Genomic DNA, 27,605 nt, shown 5'->3' on the forward strand with positions numbered 1-27,605 from the left:
ATAATTAGGAGTTTAGCCTACGTTTCTTAAATTGTATATATTATGTGGAAAATGTAACAAAAAAATTCTAAACACATTTTAATCTTAGTACTTTATAACAAAACTAAACTAGAAACAGACGCTAAAAGATACAGAACAGGCTTCATCAAATATCTGAAACATTCTGAAATAGGTAAATAGCTTCTGACAGGTATTTTCTTCATTGGTTATCCCTCACTATGCCCTATAGCTTTCCTCTTCTACCTAGGAGAATGAAAAGTTGGCACTTAACTATCCATTGCTACAGATTTGTGCAGCAGTTCTAGAGGACTACTAAACCATTAGCTAGAGACACATACTTTTAATTATTTGTCATATGCCACTAAATATTGTATAAATAGAGTTAGCTGTAAAGCACACTTTTTATTGTAAAAAGATAATATGAGTTGTTTTTTATTTTACCACCCAAAATTCTCCATGAATCCTTCTGCCATCACAATGAATTCCTTGGAGATTAATAATTAAAACCTATTTTCAATATGGAAAGTTAATTAGAAGTTGTTTTTTACTGGTTTGAATTCCATGAGAAATTAAGTTAACTAGTGTTTTAGCAAACAGGGAGAAACAAAGTATCTACTAGAAGAGAATTCCTCATATAGGAAAATTTTTCATATGATAGTTTAGGAAAATTTGGTAGAACAAGAAAAAAATACTTCGGATCTCTTGTATATTAAGAATGACAATGAATTAACTTCAAAGTATTCATTTAATCACTAGGATGGATTTTTGAGTCTTTTAAATTTTATCTGCAGACAAAATAATTCTCAATGTAAAGGAGAGGTAAAAACGGATTACCTTAAAACAAACGCATTTTCTTCAAAAAATATTCTATTAATTGAAATTAAAGTTTAGAAATATTGAACATGAATACTTTAAAAACGGATTATTACATTAAAAACAATTTTAAAAACAATCTTTTAAAGGAAAAAACAAAGCTATACTTCTGAGTAACCCTATAGCTTAAAAAACTCAGGATGTCTAATTATTGGCCACAGTTTATCTCCTAATACTCGTAAGTTAAACCTAAAACTACCTTCTCTGAGACAGGCAGGCTGCTGGGCTTCTCTGTATTTCTTGGCTGCTTTACAGAATCACATCCAAGCATTCTATTTCTAAGAGCACAAAGCTGGACATCAGACTTGTGCTGGTGCTGAGCCCCCTGAGGGCCCGGGGAGAGGGGCCCGCCATGCCGATTTGGAGTCATGCTTGTTGGAACACAGAGCAAAGGATCCACGTCAGCATCTGTTTGAAAGACCTGTGGAGGAAATACAACACCTGGAAGATGGATAGACTGAGAACTCTCCGGCTGACTCAACAAAGCTTCAGGCATGATTTTATGCTCATTTCCAGGAGGTATAAGTATATCACTGGTGGCATTTTCTAAATGCTTCCTATCCACTGTCCCAGAATAAAGAACTGTGGGTTGTTGGAGCACAGTCTCCATTCGCTGTGCTTTTTCGGTAGTTGCTTGAAGAGAACATGGGTTCAGTCGTGGAACACTGCTCTGTGTTATTGAAGGCTGCACAAGCTGCTGAAATACTTGCTGAATTGGGTGCTGAAGAATAGCTTCTCTTCCACAAGGCTGTGTCACGATAACTGGTACAGTGACTTTATAAAGGTGACCTTAGGAAAGAGAAGCCAGAGAAAGAGAGAGAGAGAGAGAGAGAGAGAGAGAGAGAGAGAGAGAGAAATCAAACTAAGAAGAGAATCCTAATTTCCTTTCAAATAAAATCTTTAAATATGTTTTACTTTAACTCTAGCCTTTCCCGACTATTGCTAATACAGCACATTTTGAGATATATACAGGCCACTAATATTAACTCCGTGATCCTTTCCTGTTGTTTCATAAATTACAATGTTACCAACCCAAATTGGGGTTTTAACAAACATAATCATGGAGAATATATTTCACACATTCAAAATATAAGATAAAACAATTTTAAGACAAGGATACCAAACAAGAACTTAATAATGTCAAAAGTTATCAAATTTGGTCTGGCCCGGTGGCTCAGGTGGTTAGAGCTCCGTGCTCCTAACTTCAAAGGTTGCCAGTTCAATTCCTCGAGTCCCGCAAGGGATGGTAGGCAGCGCCCCCTGCAACTAAAACTGAACATGGCACCTTGAGCTGAGCTGCCTCTGAGCACCCAGATGGGTCAGTTGGTTGGAGTGTATCCTCTCAACTATAGGGTTGCTGGTTCGACTCCCGCAAGGGATGATGGGCTGTGCCCCCTGCAACTAGGAGCAGCGGCTGGACCTGGAGCTGAGCTGTGCCCTCCACAACTAAGATTGAAAGGACAACAACTTGACTTGGAAAAAAGGCCTGGAAATACACACTGTTCCCCAATAAAGTCCTGTTCCCCTTCCCCAATAAAATCTTTAAAAAAAAAAAAAGTTATCAAATTTATCCTCCCTCTCCCCCTTAAAATTCTACTGAAAAGATGAAATTTCTTTGTTGAACACTGAGTTAGATGCTTTGCTTAAACTTGGCAACAACCCAAAGAATGGGTATGATTGTCTTCCAAATCAAGGAACAGTACTCTGAAAAGCAGAGGTTGGTTAGTCTCCAAACATTGTGGATGTTCTATTATGTCATACAATCTCCAGTAAGAAAGGAGGCAAAAGTTGATCAATATAAATCTTCAGTTTTTCTTGATCAAAGCTAGCAGAAATGCAGATATGTTTAGATATCTGACTTGAATTAGAGAAAACATACATAAAGCATCTTATACAATGTTGGGAAAGACAATTAGGAATGAAATACAGGACAGGCCTGGTACAGTTGTCTTTCATGGTAGATTGCCTTCATAACACTAATAACCATCGTTCATCACTACTTTTAAAATAAGTTTTATTAAAAGTTCCCATAACTTCAATAACTTCTGGTATAAAGTTTATTTTAGAATCATGAAAATTAACATCCAGAAGGCAATACCAATGCTAAACAGAAAACATGTTCAGACGACACTCTTACCAGATGCAGTCTGTAGTATCATACCTGCTGGTACATGAATAGGGTAACCAGGAAAAGTCAAGTTTGCACTGGAGTTGGAGGAACCCTACATGATAAATTTATATTAGAAAGTTAGAAAAGGGCTTTATTTGTATCTGCTTTCCCTGATCTCTCAGAGGGTCAAAAAATCTGACTTATAAAATTTGCCCACTACATAGCTTTGCCTGGGCCACCGATCTTCAAGATGTCAAATGTAAGATCCACAGCTGTTTATGGGAGACCTCTAGTCTGTAAGTCGATCACTAATGGTATTTTAAAGTATGTAATACAATAATGTATAATTTTTACCTTGGAATAATAAAAACTTAGGGTTTTAAACATTTTAAATACTAAATCAAAAGTCAATTAACATTTTTGCCTGTCAGACCTGCAAAAATTCCAAAGATTAATATGTGATAAAAATCAATTCTTTCAGACTGCTTATATGAGTGTACATGGTACAACCCTTTCGGGGGGCAATTTTGCAGTTATCTTTGGGGTATAATACTGCAGGTGTCTTTCACTTTTGACGTTATAAATTTGTTTTTACTTTTTAGAAGTATATGATTTCTTTAATCAGGAAAAAAGGTATTTCCAAGAATTTCAAAGGCAGAGCTATTTCTTCATTGGTCTCCTATCAAAAGCAGCACTACTCTTCCCCAAAATCCTGAAAGGAGTGTGGTTATTGTTTGGTTTTAATGAAGAAATGGAAATAAATAGCCCACTAAACTCTTTACCCTGGAAAGGTAGCTCATGGGCTGAAAGAATATGAAAAACAGTGGGTTATATACCATTGGTACCATGGAAGACAGGTAAGAGAAAAAGGGCTACTTTTCCCCCACTGAAAACTACTCAATTTTCTATATGTAAATTTTCATTTTATTTTCTGCCCCCAATCCTAGATGAGGGGAATCTGTACTGTAACCTCTACTACACAAAAGTAAAAAATGACCAAAATATTCCACTTAAAGGAAGAATTATGATGTAACTCAACTCTGGGGGGAGGGGGAGGAATCAGAAAAAAATACCATATCAATATTATCTATTTAGGATCCACCAAATATATTACGTTATACCGTGGATTAAAACTCCACACAATGTAACTTCAGAAATGTCCTAACTTTGTAAGTAGGTCTTGGCAGATGCTAACAACTACTGTGGGAGTAGGAAAATGTGGTAAGAAAACGTCAATTCTGGAACTCCGGAGTTTTTGCAACATCAATGTTACAAAAGTTATTCCTGTCTCCCCATCCTTTACTACACCTTTTCCTGTTCAAATGGAGAATTAAGAACTACATCTATGCCCAGCCTTCTGCCACCATTCACCTATCTTTTAAAATGTATCTTAAATAAGGTACATACCAGTTCTGCTGTGTTTAAACTGGGAAGAGTTCTACCAGCAGGAATAACTAACGATGCTGCATGGAAAACAAAATAATTAAACATCCATTAGACTTCACTAATTTAATAAAATTGTTAAGTCTACCTTATTTTTTAAAAACTGGATTTCATCACTAACGTGTTTGACCATGGTGAATTCTAAACTTCCTGATTCCAAGAGAGGTAAAAGTATTTAACTATATTTTTTTCCCAACAACTCTAAAGACTTTACAACTAACCTACTTTAAATGCCAAAAGAGAATATATCATTGTAATCAAGTATCCGGTACTACAGAAATGCATAATGGAATACCTAAGTTGCCTTTAGTAAGTCAATATCACACTAAATCTCCATTACGACTTTTCACAGGGGAGAAAAAGCAGTATTTGTTAAAAAGCACATTTCCAAGAGTCTAAACTGTTGAGCAAAATTATATAACCCAACATACACCATTCTAAATTTTATAGGTTCAAAAGCATTTTTAATTTATTCATTGTTATGAAAAATTATTTACAGTACTTTAGCCGAGTAAGCAAGCACAGCTGCATAGTTTTAGAAATGAATGAATAAGAACATGTCTCCTGAAGTCTTTGCATGAAACAGGTATGACTACTAAGAAAAATATAAGAACAAATTCTTAGGAAAACACCAACTCAACCTGCATTAGACCTGCAACCTCATATATCTTTCCTTTATTATCACCAATTTTCTATACTAACTGTCCCTTCATTTATAACACATCCAAAAGGTTAGCCAAATGGTGGTAAATGCAATCATTTTAAAAACTCAGCCTAAAAAACAAATAGTAACTCCAGTAAAGGGATCTCAGTGGATCAATGTCACAACCTTAAACCTTTCCTCAAGGTTGATTTTACCTAGCAGGACATGACTCTTAGACTATCATGGTGCCTTTTCTTTCATAAAAACAAGAATTTTTGAGCATGTTTATGTAGCACATATGTATTATTAAATGTAGTATTTATTATGGCCTTTCCACATACTGTATGAAGGAAAATTGCCCCAAAGATCTACTTCCAGCTCTATCATCTACAACAAACAGCTCAGAAGAGCAAATATTTTTCTAAATATTTGAAAGATAAAAAGAATGGTTATTCTTCCCACGTCAAGACAGCAGAAGTGAGGCTACAGAGATTGATGGTTAATGAAGCACAAAATTATTTTTATCCTCTGTACATCTATGGCTTTGCTTATTAACAGGCATTCTTTTAGAAAGGCTCAATTAGAAAGAATTGGAGTGGCAGCAATGCAATGGTATTAGTCTTAATTAGCTGAAGTGAACAGAGCTTAAGCTGGTACAGCTTAAGCCATCGCCTGAGAGGAAACAACAATCTGTTAACACATTGTCTGAAGCAATTAAATGAATTTCTTGAGGAAAAATAGCTACAATGCTCTTCTTTTAAAGACCTTGCAATAAATCCTAAAGGATAATTCTCTATACTTATATAAATCAAACAGAGCTATAAGAGTTTTAAGAGTTTCTTTATAGCCATCAGAATAAAAGCGTGAACTAAGTTTTATAGTGAAGTTTCATGCAGCTCCTACTTAATTTTGATACTAAATTCACAAGTTATATGCACCATTTACATATGTTCAAAAACTATATATATATATACTCATATATATAAATTTATGTGCCTGAAATGCACTTTTTTAAATATTCAAGATGGTTTTGATAATCAATTAAGTTTTAACTGAATATGTGTTTTAATGGAAGCAAAGTGTCAAAATTTTGGTCTTCGTGTATCTATTCTAGAAATATTAAATTTCACAAACAATAGGCTTTAGAAAGAGTTCAATTTCTCAAACATATTTAAGAAATTTTGTAAAAGGTTAGTATAACATAACAACATTCACATTTATAAGTGTAATTTTCCCTATGCACCAAAATGTCTTTAGGCAGTTAATATTAGGTTGGTGCAAAAGTAACTGCAGTTTAAAAGGTTAAAAATAATAGCAAAAACTGCAATTACTTTTACATCAACCTAATAATTTCACAATTCTTGGTCCTGCATTGAACCAACCATTCCAAATCTTAATATCCAAGTCACATGATTCAAGAGGTGCAAAGACTGGTCAATTTCTTCTTTGTGACTACTCATTAGTATATGGATGTCTCCTGATGACCAAACTGAATATTCTAGCTCAAATCACCTCAAGAACCAACAGCATTGCTGAAATTTTCACCAGATCTAAGTTCAAGAACAATTGGACACATAGTTTGTACCTGAACTTTAGGAGTTTGAAAGCTCAAAGATGAAAGTCACCACAAACCTCTCTATATTCCTATTCTTCCCTTTCTTCCTCCCACAATGACTGATGGTTTCATCAAAAAGACCATGTGAGATGAAGACCAAATAGCAGAAGCAATTTGAAACTGCCCTAGAGATAAAGCAATCATGGGCTAGATGACTACACGTCCCAGTTTGCCCAGGACCATCCGAGTTTACACCTGTTATTCTGAGGTTGCTAACAGAATCCCATTTTCCTCTCAAAAGTGCATTACAGGCAAAAGACCCAGAAGAGACAATACGATATTCAAGAAGAAAAACAAAGTTGGAAGACTGCAATCAAGACAGTGTGCTATTAGTGAAAGAACAGACACATAGATCAGTGGAACAGAATAAAGAGCATAGAAATGGACCCATATAAATATAGTCAACTGATATTGGACAAAGGAGTAAAGGCAATACAATGAAGCAAAGATAATCTCTTCAATAAATGGTGTTGGAACAACTGTACATCATATGCAAAAATATCTAGACACAGACCTTCCATCTTTCACATAAATTAACTCACAAGGGATCACGGACCTAAACATAAAATGCAAAACTATAAAATTCCTGGAAGATAACTTAGGAAAATATATAGATGACCTTGAGTATGGCAATGACTTTATAGATACAACACTAAAGTCACAATCCATGAAAGAAATAACTGATAAGCTGGACTTCATTAAAATTAAAAACTGTTTTGTGAAAGACAACGTCAGGAGAATGAGAAGACGTGCCACCGGTTGAAAGAAAATGTCTGCAAAAGACATACATGTCTGACAGCACACAGTATCCAAAATACAGAAAGTAACTCAAAGAATACTCTTAAAACTCAACAACAACAACAACAAAAAAACAATTAAAAAATGGGCCACAGACCTTAACAGACACTTCACTGAAGAAGATACACAGAAATAGCATACGAAAAGATGTTCCACATCATACGTCATCAGGGAAACGCAAGTTAAAACAATAGGATACCTATTAGAATGGTCAAAACCCAGAACGCTGACAACACCAAAATGCTGTGAGGCTGTGGAGGAACAGGAACTCTCATTCATTGCTGGTGGGAATGCAAAACGATACAGCCACTTTGGAAGACAGTGTTTTTTAAAAAAGTAAACATACCTCTCATCACAAAAATCCAGCAATCATGTTCCTTGGGATTTACCCAAAGGAGATGAAAACGTATGTCCACACAAACTCCTGCACATGAATGTTTATACCAGGTTTATTCATAATTGCCAAAACTTGGCAGCAACCAAGATGTGCTTCAGTAGGTGAATAAACTGTGGTACATTCATAAAATGGAGTATTATTCAGTGCTGAAAAGATATGAGTTATCAAGAAAAGAAGACATGGACGAAGCTTAAAGTCAAAAGTGAAAGAAGACCATCTGAAAGGCTACATTCTGTAGGATTCCAATTATGACACATTCTGGAAAAGGCAAAACTATGAGGACAGTAAAAAGGTCCGTGATTGCCAGGAGTTGGTATAGAGAGAAGGGATGAATAGGAGCACAGGAGATTTGGGGGAGCAATGAAAATACTCTGCAGGATACCAAAATTATGGATACCTACGCCATCATTATAAATTTGCTCAAATCCAGAGAATTTACACCGAGTGATAATATAAACTATGGACTTTGGTGGTGGTTTATGATGTGTCGATGCAGGTTGATCCATTGTAAAGACTGCAACACTCTGGTAGGAGATGGTGATAATGGGGGAGGCTTGGCAAGAGTGGGGCCAGGAGGGATATGGGGAATTTCTGACCTCTCAAATTTGTTGTGCACCTAAAGTTGTTCTAAAAAAAAAAAAAACAATTAAGTCTTGGGGCGGCCGGATAGCTCAGTTGATTAGAGCGCAAGCTCTGAACAACAGGGTTGCTGGTCCGATTCCCACATGGGCCAGTGAGCTGCGCCCTCCACAACTAGACTGAAGGACAACTACTCGGAGCTGATGGGTCCTGGAGAAACACACTGTTCCTCAATATTTCCCAATAAAATTAAAAAGAAAAAATTAAGTCTTAAAAAAACGTAAATTATATATAATCACCCTAAAATAGAACAGCAGTTCTCAAGTATAGTGTGCAAACCCCCAAGGGTCCCTGAGACTCTTTCAGGGTGTTCACGAGATCAAAACCATTTCTCTAATATTAAGACAATATAAGCCTTTTTCATTTCTCACTGAATATTTTTTTGTTCTTTTTTGTTGATATTTGCACTGGTAGCACAAAGCAATGGTCACTAAAACGGAACACACCTTAGCAGGAATTAAGGCTGTACAAATCTTAACAGTGGCCACTGTATTTATTCTCCATTGCCATTCAGTTCCTTAATGCAACTAACCATAAACAATTATCTCAACCCTTGTAATAGTCTGTGATGAAATGGAAAGAACACATAAAGCATTTCTGCTGCATACAGAAATACAAGAAGTATGAAAACGAAGCATTGGTGCTAGTGTTTAAGCTGGGAGCTGACCTAGCCTCTTTTTTCAAGAAACACTATTTTTACTTGAAAGAATAATTGACAGAAACTGTGGTTATTCAGGCTTGGGTATTTGGTAGACATTCTTTTGAAAATGAACTAAGTGTGCCCATCACTTCAAGGAAAACAAACTGACAGTATTTGTTTGGCAATGATAAAATTCAAGCTTTCAAGCAAAAATTAAAAATTTGGAAACTTTATATATACTACCACAGTGAGCTTGATAGCTTTCCAATACTTTTCTGACAAGAGATGTAGTGATACTAATGAATATGACTTTTTTATCTTGTATAATAAACAATATGTCAAATGTATAACTCAGTGAACCAATATTTTCCAAACAACCAACACGTTAAAAAATTACACATAGGTTAAAGAGTCATTCAAAATGCAAGATACACCAGTGAAATTTAACATTACAAAAAGTCCATTGGCATGGTTTCAGATTCCACTTTGCACTACCTCTCAAAAACTACTTGTTGAGTTTTAGTGTAATATTAAATCATCTGAAAATACTATTAATATACATCTCCTTTTCCAATTATCTATCTGTGGGAGGCTAGATTTTCTTCATATACTTTAGCCAAAACCAGATTATCACAGCAGATTGAATTTAGAAACAGATATGAGAATCCAGCTGTCTGTTATTAAGCCAGACATTAAGAGATTTGCAAAAAAGTAAAACAATGCCACTCTTCTCACTAAATATTTTTGTTCTGGAAAATAGTTACTTTTAACAAATATATATTATTATGTTAACATATAATCTTTTTGTATTAATAAACCAACAATTTAAAATTTCTCATCTTTAATTTCTAATGTGGCAAATAGATACTTACAACCCCCATAAAAGAAAAGTCTTTGAGATCCTCAATTTTTAGGAGTGTAAAGGGGTCCTGAGACCAAAAAAAAAAAAAAAAAAAACGGTTGACAACTGAAGATACAAGAAATTATTAAGCAGGGGCCGGCCCAGTGGCTCAGGCGGTTAGAGCTCCGTGCTCCTAACCCAAAGGCTGTCGGTTCGATTCCCACAGGGGCCAGTGGGCTCTCAACCACAAGGTTGCCAGTTCAATTCCTCGAATCCCTCAAGGGATGGTGGGCAGCGCCCCCTGCAACTAAAGATTGAACATGGCACCTTGAGGTGAGCTGCCACTGAGCTTCAGTTGGTTGGAGCACGTCCTTTCAACCACAAAGTTGCCGGTTTGACTCCCGCAAGGGATGGTGGGCTGTGCCCCCTGAAACTAGCAACAGCAACTGGACCTGCATTTGAGCTGCGCCCTCCACAACTAAGACCGAAAGGACAACAACTTGAAGCTGAACTAAGATTGAAAGGACAACAACTTGACTTGGAAAAAAAAAGTCCTGGAATGACACACTGTTCCCCAATAAAGTCCTATTCTCCTTCCCCAATAAAATCTTTAAAAAAAAAAATTAAAAAAATGGATAATACAGTCAAAAAAATACAATAGGGCAAACAAGTTTTCCCTACTGTTTGCCCAAAAACAGATGAGTTATTCCATTGTGAATTTAATTTGAACTTGTTATCAAAAGATAAAAACATTGTAGACGTAAGTTAGTTTAGGTTGTTAGTCAAGCTTTTAAAAGTATACAATGAGAATATACAATTAAAAAGTACATCAATTTTATAAGGCTATTAGCTTTAAGAATCTTATTGTAGGGTACTTAGAAATGAAGAAGGATAGGAACAAAGCCCATAATGCATTGGTAAAGGGTACACATACTTCTTTTTTAAAACTGCTTCATTATAAAAGATGTAGAAGAGAATGAGAAAAACCGTCTTGTTTAAATATAATTCTTTCTATTATTCTAACTTCTAAGACAGAGAATAATAAAGTACGGAGTGAAAGCCAATGATATATACAATTGCAAGACTATTTTGTGATTTAAATCACTGGGAATATTACCATCTTGCGGCAAAATCAAGTATTGCAATTTTGAATGACAAAAAAACCTGAGAAGTGTTCACTATGCTTCTGTCAAAAGACAGTCAAGTATTTTACTTCTCCACACTTGCCACCCTCCAAACCACTCCTAAGTAAAAATCTTTGAAGTTGTTTAATAAAGAAAAAATTTTTTAATGTTATTTAAATGTTATTAAGTAGAGAAATAAAAGAGATGCCTTAATAAAATGGGAAAGTTAAAAACAAAAACAGCCACAAATCCAACAACTAATAGAAAATGTTTCAGTATGTCAACTTAGTAATTAAAACTGTTATGGCTAATTCTTATAGAGCAGAGTTATACTATACTTTATAAGCATAGCATTCGATACAAGATGTGCCTGATAATCCAATATTCATTGTTAATTTATTTCATTTTTATAAGTTATGATTTCTACCACACTTAAATTCTCTCATTTTTTGTAATAGACGAGGTATACTAGCCTCCTTACTATTTTTCTCTTCATCTTGGCCCCCGGGATTTTCATGTGAATTTTCCGCAGTGTGCAATGAACAATCTAGTTATTACTGACGATCTAATCCAGTCTACTCTCCCCCTTTGCAAACATGAATCTGGTGGATTTCAGCTCTTTCAGTAAGATCTATTTTTGTGTGTCTGTGTACATAGATAGATAGATAGATAGATAGATAGATAGATAGATAGATAGATAGATAGATAGACAGATATCTACACACAGACACACACACATTAGAGTAGCATACAGATTATAAGAATCAGAGGAGAAAAGAAGGAATAAAGGCTAGAAAGATACAGCAGAATAGTTTTTATCTTTCATTCACTAGTCTTTTCTAGTTTAAACTGATAAAAATATGGACAAATGCTTCTCTTACAAGCAGAGGTATAGATTCAAAAGGCCAAGAATAAAGATAAAAGGTATATGGTCAATTTCTAGCCATCATTCTGTATATCCCAAACAATAAGGTAACCTGAATAATCTCCATATTCTTGTTAACTCTCCATTTTTCTTCCAATAACAGATATATAGTATGTACAGAAAGCAAATGAGAGAAAGAATGCACAGTATGCAAGCACCCATCTTTCCTTCTGCTTCTTCAGCAAAGGTGGCTGGATTACTCCTTCACTAGACCCAAATTCTCTGAAATAACCAATGCATACTCCCAATAGCCCACAAACTATGTAACTTGTTCTCTGAATAAGGCTTTGTCACCTTTGTGGGCATTAATATTTTTTAAAAAACACTTTAAATAACCTTAGTTTTTTGTCAGTAAGTACATGGGATGACTGTGTCCATTTAATGATTTTTGAGGTCAGAGTCCTGTCACCTTAAGAACAGTACCCTGTCTAATTCAAAACCACCACCAAATGAGAATTTGTTCTGAAGATCCAAATGGTACTAATTTATTAACTGTATCCAACCTGTTGATGATTGCAACGTTTGGTGCAAGCTGTGTGTCAACTGAAGCGTGAACAGAGGTGAAGGGATGCTATTTCTGAAGAAGTCTTCTGTTGCTTTAGACTGCAAAACCTTTGTTTCCCAGAGCTGCAGAGAAAAAAATGTTTCCTTTTATTAAATAAAATACAACATTATAATATTTATTTCTATCTTTTTTACTTTTTTAAAAATAACTGTCAGTTGATGGCACAATGAATGGGTAAGTACTTAACTATAATTAGAACTGTATAATTTATCAGTTATATAAGCTGAAAAATAACAATAAGGCAGAGAAACTTGTATACAAACCTGCTTCAGGTCTTTTAAGACTTGTTCCTCTATACCTTCTTCAGCAAATAGATCCCGCACTCCTTCAATTACATCTTCAATTACAGATCTGTAGAGTTTAGGCTACATAATAGTAATTATTAAAGTTTTAAATTCTCAAGTTTGAATGTATTCAGCCTTAAAATACATACAGTGTACACTGTCTAATCTTACAGTTTAAAGAAAAACCACCATAAGGATTTTTTCTAAGTGCATCTTACTTCCAGTATGTATAGTCTTAGATTTCCATAAATTGTTACCTATAGTCTCAGCCTATCTACAAGGCTGAATTTCAGGACTATGATAAAATATGAGAAAATAATCTCATCAAGATGTATGGTTACGTTATGTTACTTGGCTTTTGTGTAAGTATTTAATCTCCCCACTCCTTTTTAAAAGGGAAATTAATTTAAGGCAGGTGGAAATGAACCTATCTCCAATTTACCTTTTTCTCAGAGGCCAAAGGAGCTTTCTTAAGAGTTCACTAAATTATTTCCACAAATGTAAATACATTCCAAGCCATAAGATTGGGGCAAGCACTTACAATAGAGTAACCAAAACCCATCCCACGTCCAAAATACACATAGTCCAAAAAAATTTTCTGAACCATTGTCAATTAAAAATACAACTGCACCAAAATGGATTTCCTAACAGCAACTAAGGACATGAATGAACCTTACCGTTACACAATCGGCACTCTGCAGAGATTAAGCAACATACTAAAATGCTTCCTAACAAAAACAGGCCGTAATATTTCTGACAGTAAGCAGATTTCTATCCAGATTGAACATTGGTCGATATCAATAGAAAAATAGCCCTGTGAAATAAACTCAGTCCTATAAATCTATGTAAATTGTGCTCCACTCCCACCCTCGTCCAAAAATAACAATGCTAAGTGTACTAACAATAGTGATCTAGTGAAAGTTCCAATGATAGAAAATGGCAAAACAGGAATTTAGTTGAGTTGCTCTTATTTCAAATTGCTTAATCAGGCCAAAATGAAAATTGTGGCATTCTACAATTGCTTTTTCATACTACCCAGTAAATAGTCTAGATAATCCTGCTCATGATAAGAGTAGCTAGGTTTTAAACCGATCCTTCTAAAGATCTAGGGTAAGCCGATGAATAGGCCAATCAGTTACATTTAAATAATAAATTCTTCACAAATATATCCATTAAGTGCCCTAGATTAATTGCTTCTTCTAAAACAGTTTACCTTGGTAAAGGTATATAAATTTACGCTTGTTTGTTCTAGCAGCTAAAGAAAAAACTCCTAGGGCTAAAAACATCTTTAAGATCTGCCCTCAGAGTGTAACAGCAGCCCTCAAAAATAACCCATTAGAACATAAATTTTCAAAAGCAAAGTAGGCATTAAACATACTTTCTCTTCTAGGACTACAGTTAGACTTTATTTCCTTCCCCTGTTATCTTTATTAAAACTATGTATAGTCCAAGAAATGCACCTTAACCTCTTCTCTATTTAATAGGACACACACACACACACACGTGCATACTCTCTCCTTCAAGATTCCCATCAGATAAAATGGTATACACGACAAGCTTATGTTCAGGCATACGTATTTTATATATCTTAAAACACACTAACATCAGAAAATGGATACACATCAAAATAATGTCTCTAAAAATGGATGCTTTATGCTACACATGAATGCATGGAACCCATAAAACAACACAGATCTGCACAAGCACACAGCCTTTCGCCAAATGTGAAGTCTGCTGAGATGGAACTAAAAGTGAAAGTGAACCCTTGATATACATATTATTTTTTTAATTCGGGTTTTTATGATTGATAGAGGGTCTCACAAGTGCCATTTAGTCTCTCAGTTCTCATTGTGAGGCTTGGGAACCCTTTAAGGATAGGAGAGCAACGTTTGTGTTTAATTCTAAACGTACATTTAAGCATTAAGATGCTAAAGGATGGCGAGATGGAGGTGGGAAGAGAACTCTAAAACTATGCGGTGGGGTAACATAAAACTTCACCTGTTAGTTCACGTAAATAACATAGCTTAGAATCAACAATATCATATTAAAATTAAGAATTACAACTCGAGTGCGACTGAACTCGGGAACTTTATGAACACATGGGAAACTGGGAGGGTTAAGTTTCCCTATCTAAACATCTTCCAAGCATCTCATTCTAGACAACCTCACTTTGGGTGAGGAGTGAGAAGGAGGGACACTTGCTCTTCCGATGGGGGCCAGGCCCAACTTCCAGCTGAGCTGACCCTCATCAGCTTCCTTCCGCACGTAGGACAATAGCCGGAGTCCCTAAGGGAGAGGGGGTCTGAAAGTCTGTAAAGGGCCAGCGGAGAAAAGGGTGTCCAGAGCTCGCAGCCGGGAACCTGTACAGAGCCCAGGCCGTGAGGCCAGGCCGGCCCTCCTTACCACGGAGGTGACATAGGCCATAACCGCGGCCGCTGCGCCTGGCTCCTCGCGACAAGGACCGCTCCCGGCGCGCTGTCAGGGTCGGTGCAGTTGCCCGCGCAACTACGTCAGGATGCTGGGGGCGGGGCTGCGGAGGAGAGAAAGGTGAATGGCTTCAGCGGGGTTCACGGGAGACGGGGTACCAAGGCAGGAAGAGGTTGTCCTGCGTGAGCAAAGAGGCCCGGCCACAACGGGACGGTTAAATCCGGTCTAACCAGCTTTGGGCCGTTCACCTGACTCCTGAAGAACCTTAGTTGTTCAATCTATGAAATAAAGACTAAGATAGATAGGTGAGGGGTGACGCAGTGATAGACCCAGGTTCACCTTCAGCTTTGAAGGGAGTTGGGCCAGGAAAGAAGGGAGACTCAGGATATCTGTTCGCTCCCTCTACCGAATTTCATTCCGCCCCACTCGCAGCTGAACTCCAGTAAAAATATAACGAGAGCCAAACTCTCCTAAGATTGGTTCTCAAAGTGTGGAACAGCAACATCAGCACTAACTGGGAGCCTGTTAAGATGCAAATTAGTGGGTACCACCCCAGACCTACTGAATCAGAAACTCTGAGGATGAGGCCCAGCCTGCTAGGACTTTAACATGCTCACGTGACGCTGATGGGCGCTTAAATGAGACTGTCTCAAAACATGAGTCTGAGCTTTTGCTGCACATTGAAATCACCTGTAGAACTTAATAAAGGCTTGGCACCTGAGTCGCACCCCGAGAATCTGATTCTATCATGCAGCCGAGGTGGAGAACCACTGCTAAAATAGAGTCAACACCCCAATCCCACCCAGGCTCCTTTCTTCCTCAGGCAGAAATCACCATCTCTTGACCTACCATAGTTCCTCCCATCCCGTGCAACGTAGAACATCTAGGTGCATACCTTCCTTAGGACTGAGGATAGATGTAAACACAGATAATCTGCAGGATTAGAATCCTGCAGGGGAAAAGTCATCTATTGCCACTACTCTGTCTTTGAAATAGAACTTTCTAGCCTGCAGATAGGTCCTGGCCTAACCAGATTGCTAAATTATTTAATGATTAAAAATCCCATTAGGTTTTCAATTGGTTATTTATATTTTTTTTGTGCATGTAAATTTAGTAGAGCTATTTATGCCCTACCACTCTATTTGCTTTGCCTGGGTCAGGTACCTTACCGTTTGTGAGTTTTAAGCAGCTGATTTATATGAAGCCCTTTAGAAAACTTCCCTAAATTGAAAACTATCTGAAATTTCTTTTACAAAAAGCCAAGAATTTTATATAGTAATTTTTAATGATTGTATCTCTACCTGTCAATTTACCACCAGAAGTACTAAAAGTGACTTATCTTTCACCCAAAATAGAAAAGCTAAAAGCAGTCATTGATTCCTACTGATATTGTAAAATCCAATTCAATTATTCAAGCTGGGAAATAAGAAAGCTGAAAGGTCTCTTGTTTTCCATATTTTTCATACTCAAGTTTTAAATCTGTATTCCAAAATGCATAGGATTGGTAATCACCTAACTTTTTGTGAGAGCGTATTGTTTCATATTATTTCATTATATATTTTACCCTTCTGGGCTACACTGTAGACCATACATACTTTTGAAATTAAATTTGGACCTTGGTACCCCCAAAACAGAGTGACTAAGAGTTGAACTGTTATTGCTTAGCATACTTAGTAGAGTTAGGTTACAGAGTGGTCATGTAAGTTTGGAAGTTCAACGTCAGCAACTTTCCATTTGCTCCTTGTGGTCTATCTGGATGGTCACTAGCAGACTCAGATGTAATGTCTTCCCAATAATAGACAAGGGCTTTTAGAAGACATGTAGTTTAACTCACATTCTGGCTGAATCCAAGTTGCAAATCTGCTCTGGACCTGTGGTAGCCCGCTTCTAGATGGCCCCAGTGATCCTCCCTTCCTGATATTTACAACCTTGTGTTGTGCCCTCCCACATTATGTCATGGTTTTTCTGGGTGACTAATAGCACAAAGCAGAAGTGATGGTCTGTCACTTGCTAGAATAGATAACCAATGACTATACCTTCCTTTTCTGAAATTCCTTTGGATCACACACTTTGGGAAAAGAAAGCTGTCGTGTTATGAGGACACTCAGGCACTGGGGTAGCCCACGGAGAGGCCCATAGGACAAAAACTGAGACTTCAGCCCATGGCCAGCAAGGACCAGAAGCCTGTGACAATCACATGAGTCACCTTGGAAATTGATTCTTCCCCATTTGGGCTGTCAGATTATTGCAGCCCTGATGAACAGCTTGACTGCATCCCTTCGAGAGACCTTGAATCATAACCACCCTCTAGGAATCTCTCAGATTCTCAGTCCTCAGACACTGTGTGAGATGAGAAATATTTGTCATTTTAAGCAGTTGAATTTGGGGGTAATTTCTTCATAGCATGAGATAATTAATATAGGGCCCATTCTCTGATTGGCCTGTGACTCGTGAAGGCTTGGTTTTCCCTCATTGTAATCTCAGCATTTAAAGTTTCGTGAACACCTTCACAATCACAAGAGCACTTGAAAAGTATGTAAAGGAATCTTTATAGACTTTATTGAATAGCACTGACCCCAGGTTATCATCAAACAAGCAGACTGTTACAGGGATGTAATGGCCACATTTCTTTTGTCCATTTTTCAAACTCAGAGGTAAAGTGTGTTGCATACACAAAACGCTCTTGATGCTAAAATTGGAATTTCAAGATCCAAAAGCCTCACTGAGGCAATTTTACAGTGACTATTTTCTTATGTTAGTAAATAGACAATAAAAAAGGAATGCTGAGCTTTGGTCCTTAGTTGAATATGCAGTTCTTTGAAATTACACCTGTGGAAAAGCATAAAGCTCTTCCCCCCAACTGCCTATCACAGGTCAGAGCATCAGATTTTCATTTCCTCCTGCTTTGGCTAGCGATTACAATATATATTTAATATATCATGTATAATCAATACGTGTTTTGTAACTTTTAAGCAAATCTTAATAATCAGATTAATTTCTGTGCATTCTGTATGTGCTCGTTACTTTTGCCTAGAGGTTTCAGTGATACTATTACAAAAGTAAAGAAACAATTTTACTTTGCTTATAGTGAGAAAAAGCCATTGTGTGTGAAGTCCTCTCTCTGAATATGAATTTTTGAAATGTGTTTTAGAGATATCCCATTATCTTTTACACATTACATTTTACAACCAAATACACAGCATTTCAGTAACTGTATAAAACTCTAAATAACATGTATCAGTAATGAAAAATACAAGTTAGTCGATGAGCATACGGCTTAAGGCAAAAAATATTCATAATTACTTTCTGAACAGTTTGCAACCAGTGCGCTAAAACCAGCAGTGTTGTGTTTCTCCACCTCTGTTTCATCCTTCATATCTTCCAGGAAATGAAAATCCAGATAATCTTTGCCTCACCTTGTAACTCTGAAATAGTTACAATGTTGGTAGTTCTGATTTATTTATACTCTGCACTTTTGTAACGTTTTCCATTTTCTAATACAACTCCAAAATCAACTTACATTATTTGAACATCAGATATTGCTCCACCATGGTGCCTCCCTCCCCCCACCCCGACAGGATTTCAGTTAAAATGACCATGTGACCCAATGCTATAGCTAACTGGTGACCTTATCACACAGTGGAACACCGTTAATGATCACATTGCTGCCTACTTCAAAATGTTTTAATATTAAAGAGCTGTATACATTGTGTGCTTATGAAAATTAGTGATTATAATTAACTCAGGAAACTATTAAGGATGACTTTAAACACAATTTTTCCCATGGCTACTTTTTCAACATTCTCATCAGGGTCTTGATAAGGATTCAGTAATTTCCTAGCTAACGAATTATTCCATTTTCATTTCTTTAATCACAATTGTATAATCATACATTGAACATGAAATATTAGCAAGCATAATGTCCATTGTCTCCAGTTAATTTTCCAACCTAAATTTCTACTTAGAGACCAATAAACTGAACTTAAGGCTATGAACTGGAGAGAACCAAACAGATTTGTTCTCACAATAACTACTTTTCTTTTTTCCTAATTTGTCTCATTTTATAAGAGGGAAATGGAAGCATCTTGAATATTCTATATCTTAGGTTATCTTAGTTGCCTCAAATATCAGGAAAGGCAGGAACCACATGGAGTAGACTCTTCTTATTCCTTCCGCCAAGTATAGCTAAAAACTCTAGATATTATATATAAAACAAAGATAAGAAAACTCTGAAAGGTGGAAAGAGCGCAGACCAGCTAGGGACCTCACAACCCAAAGAATGATACAGCAGTTAATTCCCTGGTTTTGTTTTTTTGCCTCATGTATACTGGACTGGGTACTAGTAAAACTAGCAACCCAGAAATATCAGTAGTCAGAGACAAAAAAGAACAAAAGCCTTTCTCTCTAGCCAAAGGCTCAGGAAAAGGGCATCAAGACAGAAAACTTTTAGAGAATGACTTCTCTACCCCAGTTAAACACCACAGAAAGAATTGGCCCCACCCCACCTTGGTCAGCAAAGGCAGAGTGGAGAGTTTAGACTTCCACTCTTGCCCAGCTGCAATGAGGTGCAGCCATCCCCAGGATGTCAGGTGCCTGGACTTGTACTCCATCCAGCTCTAATGAGGCAACCACACCACCTGCTGGGATGGTGTTAGAGAAGGCCGAGACTTTCATTCCAGCCAGGTGATAATGAGATGTCCCCTCTGCAGTGTCAGCGGAGGCCATGTGAGGAGTAACAAGGTACCGCTCCCTGACTCAGCCAGGATGATGTCAGTGGAAGCCTGGTGGCAGGCCTGAACTTCCACCTAACCGAGCAGTAATGAGGAGCTCCTCCTTCCCCTAGGGTGTCTACAGAGACTGAAGGAGGTGGGAGCAGGGGGGCCTTGGCCGGTGGCAAGAGCTACATAGCACTCTCACCATCCTCCACAGGTCCAGTGTCAGAGGACACCTGCTAAAACAAGATTTCAGTGATTTCCAGAGTCTCATAATAACCAGAATGTCCAGGATGCAATTGGAAATCATCTGTCATACCAAGAACCAGGAAAATCTCAACTTGAACGAGAAGAAAATCAATGGACACGGACACAAAGATGACTAAGATGTTGGAATTATCTGACAAGGATTTTAAAGCAGGCTTCACAGGTGAGGGTAATCCTGTGAGAAGTACAAATTGGTAGTTACAAAATAGTCATAGGGATATAAAGTACAGCATAGAGGATCTAGTCAATAATGTTATAACAACCATGTATAGTGCCAGGTGGGTACTAGACTAATCGGGGAGATGACTGCATAAATTATATAAATGTCTAACCTCTATATTGTACACCTGAAACTAATATAAAATAATATTGAATGTCAAGTGTAACTAAAAAAATAAATTTTTAAATAAATAAATAAAGCAGCCTTCATTAAACTACTTTGATGAGCAATTAAGCAAACAATTTAAAAAGCACTTTGAACAAATGAAACAATATAAAGTCTCAGCAAAGAAACAGAAGGTATAAAGAAGAACCTTTAATTCCCAGGACCTTATTTGGAAACAGGGTCAGAATGTGACCTTGTTTGGAAATAGGGTCATTGCAGATGTAATTACTTAAGATGAGGTCATACTTAAATAGGGTGGGCCTTTAAATCCCATATGACTGATATCCTTATAAGAAAAGAACAAAGACACACTGAAAGATAGCCATGTGACAACAGAGGCAGGGATTGGACTGACGGATCTATAAGCCAAGGAACACCCACGATTTCCAACAAATATCAGAAGCTAATAGAGGCAAGGAAGAATTCTCCCCTACAGTTTCCAGAAGGAGTATGGCTCTGTCAAAACCTTGATTTCAAACTTTTAGCCAAACTTCAAACTTGAGACAATAAATTTCTGTTATTTTAGTTACCCAGTTTATGGTTGTTTGTTATGGTAGATCTAAGAAATTAACAGCAAAATGGTAAAGGAAAGAATCAGTAAACTTGAAGATTGAAAAATAGAAATAACCCAATTTGAACAACAGAGTGAAAAACAGATGACTCAAACACAAGTGGATTTCTCATCAAGAACCATGGAGGCCAGAAGGAAGTGGTCTGAAACAAAAGAACTGTCAACTCGGAATCCCATACTCAGTGAAAATATCCTTCAGAAAAACAAAGGGGAAGTCAAAACATTTTCAGATGAAAGAAAACTAAGACGATTTACCACTAGCAAAGCATCCTAAAAACAATGGCTAAAGGAAGATGTTGAAATAGAAAGGAAATGATAAAGGAATATCAGGAAGAAAAGAACAAAAAGTAAAAATATGAGTAAATATAATAGACTTTCCTTCTCTTGAGTTTTCTAGTGTGTTTGACAGTTGAAGCAAAAATTGAAACAACATTGCCTCCACAAAAAACCGAGAGTTGTTAGATGGGCGGGGGGGAGGGGGTTGGGGATGGGGGGAAGGGTGAAGGGATTGGGGGGCGGCTGGTGACCACAGGATGGCCTCAGGGTTTTTTGAGAATTACTTTGGGGAACTTATTCAATAGTGTTTGGGGATTTTGTTGGGTATCCGATGGACATGTGTCCTGTTTGGGAGACCACCTCAGGGATGCTGTGGATGCCTGGTCATGGCATTGTACACCAGAGGCTGGACATTAATGAATGCCAACTATAATTTTATGTGTATAATGTGATGGCTCGGTGTGAAGTCGGGGTGGTGGTGGATGGGGGGAGGGGGGTTCACGGTGTGAGGGATGTAAAAATAAAATAAAATAAAATAAAACTAAAAAAAAAAAAAAATTAAAAAAAAAAACAACATTGCCTCATGTGGTTCTCAAATTCTATTATTAGTGGGGGAGGATACAGGAAGGTAAGCTTTCTTTAATTTACTGGAACTGGTAAAAATGTTGACTATGACAATTTATATATAATACTGCTCTGGTATATATATATATAAATATATATATAAATGTATGTATGGTACCATATATATATATACCATACATATATATATATATATATATATATATATATATATATATATACCATACATATATATGTACATATATAATAATGCTCTGGTATATATTTGTAATACCAGAGCAACCACAAAAAAAGCTACACAAAGAAATACACTCAAAAATATTATAGATAAATTAAAATGGAATCCTAAAAAAATGTACAATTAACCAACAGGATGGCAAGAAAAAGAGAAGAGAAATAAAAACAGAGGGAACAAAAGACAGGGACAAACCAGTGTTAGCAAAGATGAGAAGAAAGTATACAATGATGCAGCTACTTTGCAAAAACAGTTTGGCAGTTTCTTTAAAATTTAAATATAAATTTACCATATGCCCCAGCAATTCCACTCATAACCCAAGAAAAATGAAACCATATGTCCACACAAATAATTCTACATGGATGTTTATAGTAGTGCTATTGACAATAATGAAAAAGTGGGGAAAACCTAATGTCCATCAACTGATGAATGGGTAAATATAATGTGGTATGGCCATACAATGGAATGGAATACTATTTGACAATAAAAAGGAATAAAATTCTGGTACATGCATGAACCTTGATGAACATGTATGAATGACGTGGGTGAATCTCAAAAAACATTATACTAAGTGAAAGAAGCCGGAGACAAAGGGTCTACATTCTGTAGTTCTATTTGTATGAAATGTCCAGAAAAGATAAATATAGAGAGACAGAAATTAGATTAGTGGTTACCTGGGGCTGGGATGAGAACAAGGAGCGACTGAAAATGGGCTTGAGCGATCTTTTGGGGGAGATCAAAATGTTCTAAAATTGCTTGTGGTGATGGTTGTACAATTGTGTGAATATACTAAAAACCATTGAATTGTACACTTAAAACAGGTGAAATTTGTGATATATAAATTAGTCTTCAACAAAACTGTTAAAAGGTATCAGGGGAGGCTCTCGTCTTTAAGTTGGACCTCTTTTTTTTTAAATTGTGGTAAAATACACATAACACGAAATTTTCCATCTCAACCATTTTTAAGTGTATAGTTCAGTGACATTAAGTATATTGACAATGTTTTACAACCATCACCACCATCCATCTCTAAAACTCTTTTCAACTTGCAAAACTGAAACTCTTTACCCATTAAACAGTAACTTAATGACCATTTTAATTTGGGGTTACATTTTATCCTTTTGTGGACAGGTCAAGGAAATGGAGCTCCTGGTATTGTTACAAGTAAAAGAAAATACCTTCTGCAGCTACATAATGGGTCCAAAATACATTTTTAAAATTAAATTCATTGGGGTGACATTGGTTAATAAAATTATATAGGTTATATAGGTGTAGTGTATAATTCTATCATACTTGTATATCATTTGTGTATTGCACTGTGCGTTCACCACCCAAAGTCAAACCCCTTCCATCACCGTATGTGTGAGCTCTTCTACCACTCCCCCACCCCCTGTCCCTCTGGTAACCACTAAACTGTTGTCTGTGTCTGAGTTTTTGTTTGTTTGTCTTGTTCGTTTATTGCTTTCAGTTTTGTATCCAACATGAGTGAAATCACATGGTTCTCAACTTTTTCTGTCTGACTTATTTCGCTTAGCATGATAATCTCAAGATCTATCCATGTTGTCGAAATACTTTTAACAAAAGACAGATACTCTCATTTCACAATGAGAAATAACACTGACTTTATCAGATGTTGTGTATTAAATGAAAAAAACACAATCAGTGGCACATAGTAGGTGCTAAAAGGCTAAGGATGTTTGATCTTCACTTTCAGCAGCTTTCACAAGCATGATTAAATCAAATTTAAAACAAACATTTTAATCTTTTCAATCCCTTGAAGACATGTTTGTGTTTATTAAGAAAAAGTATATTTATAAATGTGACATTTTAAATTTCTTAAGGACTAAGGTTGTGTATCATTCACTCTTAAATGCCTCCTAAATTCCTAGCACAGTACCTCCTAACATAGTAATGTTATTGATTTGAATTTATTGTTAAATTGCTATAAAATGGAATTTCTAGCCTATATGTGGGGGGAAAAAATTAGGGACTAAGATGCAACTATCCTTAGGAGAAGTAGTACATTGATCTAAATTCATCCTATTCATTCACTCAATATTTTTTATGCAACCTAGAGATTATAAGCTCTGGCTAACGACCTATTAGCCAGAGATAAAGGAAATAACTCCCCTTGGAAAGCTGTGCACTGACACCAGCACCTAGTCCACTGACACCAGCAGCCACTCCACTTTTTCTGGAATGGCCATCAGAGCTGTCATCATATCACCCTTGATGTCCTGAATGTCATCAAAATGTTTTTGTTTCAATATTTCCTTTATTTTTGGGTAAAGAAAGAAGTCATTGGGGGCCAGATCAGTCATTGGGGGCTAAGGGATCGGCACCACAGCATTGATATTCAATTACCATCACCTACCCCTACCTCTGTATTTGGGCCTTTTCCCAGAAAATGGGAAATCACTGTGGACAGAGCCACCCCAATCAAAATCCCACAGGAGGAGGAGGGAAAGAAAAATACACAAACAATTACAATATAATGGGATTAGTGCTAAAAATTACTTATGAGGAGCACCTAACCAGAATGGGGAGAGTCTCAGAAGGCTTCCAGCAGTGGGACTCTTGAACTAGGATCTGTGGAATGGGTAAGGGACATAAGAAGGGGACCAGGAAGAGTATTCCAGGGGGAAGATACTGTACAGGTCAAAGCTTAGGCCACAAGAGAGGATGTGGTAGGTTTGAGGAAATGAGAGCAGCTCGGTTTGGCCAGAGGATAGAGAATCGGGCAAGTGTGACAAAGCTCAGGCTGGCTGGTAGGTAGGTGCCAGATCACCGACTGCAGCATGGAGCGTGTATTAGAGGACGGCCAGGCTGGAAGCAGAAAAGCGATTAGAAGTCTGGGAGGTAAGGAAGAACGAGCAGCCCTGCTTAAAAAGCCTGTAGCAGAAGCATTGTCTACAGGGAAGAACACCAAGATCTCAGTTTTATATGCGATTGGACAATTAAGTTCGTGAGCTCATCCTAGAAAAAGTGCTCCATACCTCATTGCTGAATATCACTATGGTCACCTTCGAAGTACTCCCGTTGGGAAGCTATGCACTGATGCCAGCGCCTAGTCCACCCTTCAAATCAATCTTGGAACTCTTTCTGGAATGGCCATCAGAGCTGTCATCATATCCCCCTTGATGTCCTGAATGTCATCAAAATGTCTTTCTTTCAATATTTCCTTTATCTTTGGGTAAAAAAAGAAGTCATTGGGGGCCAGATCAGGTGAGTAGGGAGGGTGTTCCAATACAGTGATTTGTTTACTGGCTAAAAACTCCCTCACAGACAGTGCCCTGTGAGCTGGTGCATTGTCGTGATGCAAGAGCCATGAATTGTTGGTGAAAAGTTCAGGTTGTCTACCTTTTTCATGCAGCCTTTTCAGCACTTCCAAATAGTAAACTTGGTTAACTGTCCAGTTGGTACAAATTCATAATGAATAATCCCTCTGATATCAAAAAGTTAGCAACATCGGTGCAACAGTTCACAAACTTAATTATCAGACCTCGTATATATCCTGTCTCGACACTCATTCAAATGGGACGAGAGGGGGATGACCCCAAGAGAGTTGAGGAGCATCCACTGATGGAGAAAAAGGCAATAAAAAGAGGGCATCATCCTGTTCAGTTTTACCCAAGGCCACTTCTGATCCCAGCGTCAGTTTATATAGAATCTGTCCTTTTCCACAATGAGTACTTAGCAAAGCCTTTGAAAAGTGTTTCAGAACATCTCAAAATTATCCACTGGAGAGGCAGGCTCTTGGCATTTAACAATGTCATTCTTCAAAGATGCTCTTTCCTTGTCCTTTTCATGGCACTTGAGGACCTTTCAGTGGAATTCTCTCTGAGTAGTGTGAAAATATCAAAATAAAACCCTGCAGAAAAGAACAAGCACTGCAACTGGGTGCTATCTTCCCCCGCCCCGCACGCAGCCACTCACAGATCTGCAGCATCCCTCTCCGAGGAGGGAAGGAGAAAGAGACTAAATTCTATAGTATTCACAACCTGGGTTTCCCAAATCAGAACACTTATTCTCTGTTAGAGGACATTAATAACCTCTGTTCCAAAATCACAAGTGTGTCTTCCTTTGGGTTAGTGTAGTTGATACTCAAGCATTAGTATCGGTAAAGAGCACATAAATTGGAAGACAAGGCCAAAGTAGTCAAGAAAATAAAGTCAGTCATAAAGTGTATGTGGATTCCATAAAGGGAATCCACATACAACCCACTCTCTGTGGAGGGTGAAAAGTCTCGGAATCCAATTCCATTTCTGGAAAAGAAACAAAAGAAATAATACCTTGGATAGATAGGCCTGCCTGCATCTGTACCCATAAACTCTGCCTTCCTCCTATTGCAATGGGTGAACTTTTCATGCCCTTATCTAAATCAGCTCCTCTGCTAGTGCCTCCGATCCCGTCCCCTCATCTGCTCAGAGATATAGTCCTAGCATTTTCTCCCTCTGACTTCTACATCATCAGTCACTACTGGCTCACTGCCAACATGCAGTGATAGCCACCATTCCGTGGCATACAGGATGGGGGAGGCGTTGTCTGTACGGAATTTCAATACAATAATGAAACCCACAAAAGTCAATCTGCTTTCTGTAATAACCACATGCTGGCAATTGTAAGCGATGTCTCAGATAATGCCCCCCCAACTTGTTTATTAGCATAGTGTTCTAAACAATTGCTGCAATTACTATTGAGTTTTAATGAAGCATATATAAGCTTCAAATCAGCACATTTTAATTTCTTAGCATTTAATAAACATTGACTTCTATGGAGAAATTAATTTGGAAAACTGCCAGTTATAAAGTCGAACCCAGGACATACGCGCAGATTCAGATACACATACTCATTTTTGGAATTCCTAACGGTCCCGAATCCTTCAAACTTGCTTCAGGTGCAGTTCGCTATCCCCTTTGGTACTACATATTCCTGGGCTTAAGCCATAGGTTCAAAATAAACAGTTGTAAAGATGAAGAACTAGAACATGAGTTACTTTAATTTCTGTCATTCTATGTGACCATTTGGTGTTGCTATTTGTGTCTTTAAATTTTAAAAAGTGAAATAGAGTGTGAATGGCAAGGTGTAATATTTTTGCTTGGTTAAGTTTTGTTTGGTTACTTTTCACATGAAATATTTGTTGTAGTTGAGTAATAATATCTCTAAAACTGAAATTTACTCTTCTATTTTAATCAGTTTTAAAGCTAAAAAAAGGAATCAAGAAAATAAAACATTACATTAGCAGTTGCTTAA

The 27,605-nt window shown here is 37.1% G+C and overlaps 1 protein-coding gene across 1 annotated transcript in view; it reads right to left on the reverse strand.

The window, feature by feature from the left end:
- GTF2A1L (general transcription factor IIA subunit 1 like) overlaps positions 1-15,321 on the reverse strand; it is a gene marked incomplete at both ends in the record, with an annotated part of 41,182 nt that extends 25,861 nt beyond the window's left edge. Inside the window, 7 exons of the mRNA XM_081068845.1 lie at positions 1,073-1,662; positions 3,011-3,095; positions 4,391-4,446; positions 12,552-12,675; positions 12,877-12,978; positions 15,067-15,183; positions 15,301-15,321. Of these exons, the coding sequence (XP_080924971.1) occupies positions 1,073-1,662; positions 3,011-3,095; positions 4,391-4,446; positions 12,552-12,675; positions 12,877-12,978; positions 15,067-15,183; positions 15,301-15,321 (1,095 nt within the window). The remainder of the gene's footprint in view (positions 1-1,072; positions 1,663-3,010; positions 3,096-4,390; positions 4,447-12,551; positions 12,676-12,876; positions 12,979-15,066; positions 15,184-15,300) is intronic.
- Positions 15,322-27,605: the final 12,284 nt, after the last annotated feature.

The sequence above is a fragment of the Rhinolophus hipposideros genome (assembly GCF_964194185.1).
Source record: "Rhinolophus hipposideros genome assembly, chromosome: 12".
Taxonomy (NCBI): Eukaryota; Metazoa; Chordata; class Mammalia; order Chiroptera; family Rhinolophidae; genus Rhinolophus; species Rhinolophus hipposideros.